The 2,585-nt window shown below is 46.3% G+C and overlaps 1 protein-coding gene across 1 annotated transcript in view; it reads left to right on the forward strand.

Annotated features, from left to right (window-relative positions):
- The first annotated feature begins 2,469 nt into the window (after nt 1-2,469).
- UHRF1 (ubiquitin like with PHD and ring finger domains 1) overlaps nt 2,470-2,585 on the forward strand; it is a 9,011-nt gene continuing 8,895 nt past the window's right edge. Inside the window, exon 1 of the mRNA XM_031064008.1 lies at nt 2,470-2,585. This exon is cut by the window's right edge and continues 88 nt beyond it. Within this exon, the coding sequence (XP_030919868.1) occupies nt 2,470-2,585 (116 nt within the window).

Consider the following 2,585-nt stretch of genomic DNA (forward strand, 5'->3'; position numbering starts at 1 on the left):
ACCCGGGCCCTGCTCCCCTCCAGCTGAGGACGGATGTTTTAATTTATTTATTTTTAATTGCGTGGAAATAAGGGGTTTTGCTGCCATCTAGTGATCCCCGCTCCCTCCCGCGTCCGTGGGTTTGCCAGGAGAGGAGCCCGCTGCCTTTATTCTTACTTTTCTTTACTGTTTTCTATCTAAGGTGTTGCTCTTCTGCCCTGACATCGCCTTTATGAAGTGCCTGGAAATTGCCAGTTATTTTATGATCTTTAAAGTGCTTAATGTTTTTGAGCCTTGTGTGTTTCACCGCTCTGAAAGCCGTAAAGATCTATTTTTCCTTTGTAAACTGGGAAAAGCATCTCATGATTTTGAAGTTCTTCAGGTCTGATATCAAATTCTCACTAGGTGCAGAACACTTGAGTGGCTCAGTGCTGTATTATGTTCTCAATAATGCGTTTACAATTGCTGTTGCACAGCTGTTTTGTTCCCTGTGAGTTAATAATGTAACTAAATTAGCAGTGAAGTCAATCAAAACCATTTAAAAATACAGTTGGTGTATTCTGCTTAGTCCTGTGCTGCTAAACTTTTGTGCTACAGAAATTCCTGAGCTCCTGTTTGGTTGATCACAGGATTAGTTTCAGGAAAAGCAGCAGGATGCTCAGCTGGCTGCAGATGGACAATTTTTTCTAGTTGCTTTTCTTTCTGTTTTAGGCAGTCTTGAGCTAACTGTACTCTGTAATTAGCAAGTGTGGCTGTAGAACATGGAAATACCCCTGGACTAGCCTCAGTCTAAGCTCAGGTACCAGTTCTAGCATAGAAGAGGCCTGTAGGATGGTAACATCACCTTTCTGTTGGGTTGGTGTAGATTTGGATGCATTACTGACCCATTTGTGTTGTAAATCAAGTGATAAGGGAGGTTGGTTCAGGACAGGTGCCACCTGTCAGCCTGTCCCTGAGGTCAGTGCAGGCAGCTGGGCTGGAGCAGGTTTTCAGAAGTGGTGACTTTCAGTCAGTGTGCCCTTGCCCTACAAAGGGAACCCCTCCTCCTGCAGCTCCAGTGTTCCCTGGCTCAGGCAGGAACGTGGCCCAGCCTCTCTCAGGCCTTGTTCCCATTGTGCTTTGTCTGGCTGTTGGAACCCCTGCAAATGTTCCATTTCTTACTTGTGAGAGTTTGGCAGTGGGGTTAGGAAATTAGCTGTGAGTTCAAACCTGCCTCCTTTGTTTGAGGTTTGTCCTCAGTGCTGGGCTCTTCTTTCTGGCTATGCTTTGAGCTCCTGTGGTTTCCTGTCCTGTTCCTGTGCTCTTCCATTTCACTTTGCACCTGTTGTCACTCGTGTCCTCTGCTGCTGCTGCTGTTCCCATGTTGGTGACACCGTGTCCTGGCTGAGAAGAAACAGCCCATTTCTGGTGTGTTCTTATGCACCTCGAGGAGTTTTCATCTCTGAACCAGCAAAAAGCTCAGACCTCTTCCTGTGCAGTCAGATTTCCAGGGATTGTTCCACAGCCATTTGATGCCATAAATCAGAATTGAATTATCATAGTGATTCCTGTGAAGTGTAAATTTTTGTGGTTTTGCTCTGCTTCCCCCTGATAGAGAACAAAGCTCCAGGGATTGCTTTTTCTGGTGGTTTAGGCTGGAAAGGGATGATCATTTCCTGTATAATTTCTTAGTCAGACCTTAAATATGTGGGGAAGCTTGTCTGAACTTCTGACTGCTCCGTGGGCTCCAGCCTCACATGTTAACTCTAAAATGGTTGTGCTCCTTAGAGCTCTTGAGAGGTTATTGAGGGGCCCCTTTCTGCCTCTGCACTTCTCTTTTTGCAGGGGCAGGGTCTTGATTTGACTACAAACTGTGCCAGACTTGCCAGATAAACTCTTAGAATTAGAGGGAGTGTGAAATTAGGACACGCCAGACTATGCTAAAGAGCGATCGAGTAGTTTCAAGTTGAATTGACTCTTTTTTGATTTTACTTTCAATGGAAAAAATGTGTGTTTGCTGGGAGAAAAGTGTGTGATTAACTCTGGCTTCTGCTTAATGCTACGAATAATGGAGATGGTGTAACAATAATCTGGATCACAATTAAAATATAAAGACAATCTGCATTAGCATTTGGGATGTGTCTGAGTTGAGGAAGAAATAATTTCCCTTTGTGTTTGGTAGGTAATGTGGAATTATCTTTGAATCCTAAGGGAAATCTGGAGGGGTCTGTAGTTGTTTAATTGATGTTTCTAGGGAACGTGCTGCAAACTTTTCCAGATCTCCTAGAGGCTGGGTAGAAGTCCAGAGCAGCATGGAAGCCTTGCTCTGGCAGATTGAAAAAAGAGCATTTAAATATGAGGGCTGAGAGGGAAGAAGGGCCCAGATCTGGCTGATAATGGTTCCCAAGCCACGTGGTGGATGTTGGCGGGCTCTGAGCTCGATGGGAGGCTGGAGCCAGCCCGGCGCAGGCGGTGAGCGGTTCCGTGAGCGGTTCCGTGCTTTCCCTGCAGATGGAAGATGGGCACTCCCTGTTCGATTACAGCGTGGGGCTGAACGACATCGTGCAGCTGCTGGTCAGACAAAGCCCGGCCGTGCTGCCTGCTGGCAGCAAGGACAAGGACCCCGA

This window comes from Geospiza fortis, unplaced genomic scaffold (genome assembly GCF_000277835.1).
Source record: "Geospiza fortis unplaced genomic scaffold, GeoFor_1.0 scaffold299, whole genome shotgun sequence".
Lineage (NCBI taxonomy): Eukaryota > Metazoa > Chordata > Aves > Passeriformes > Thraupidae > Geospiza > Geospiza fortis.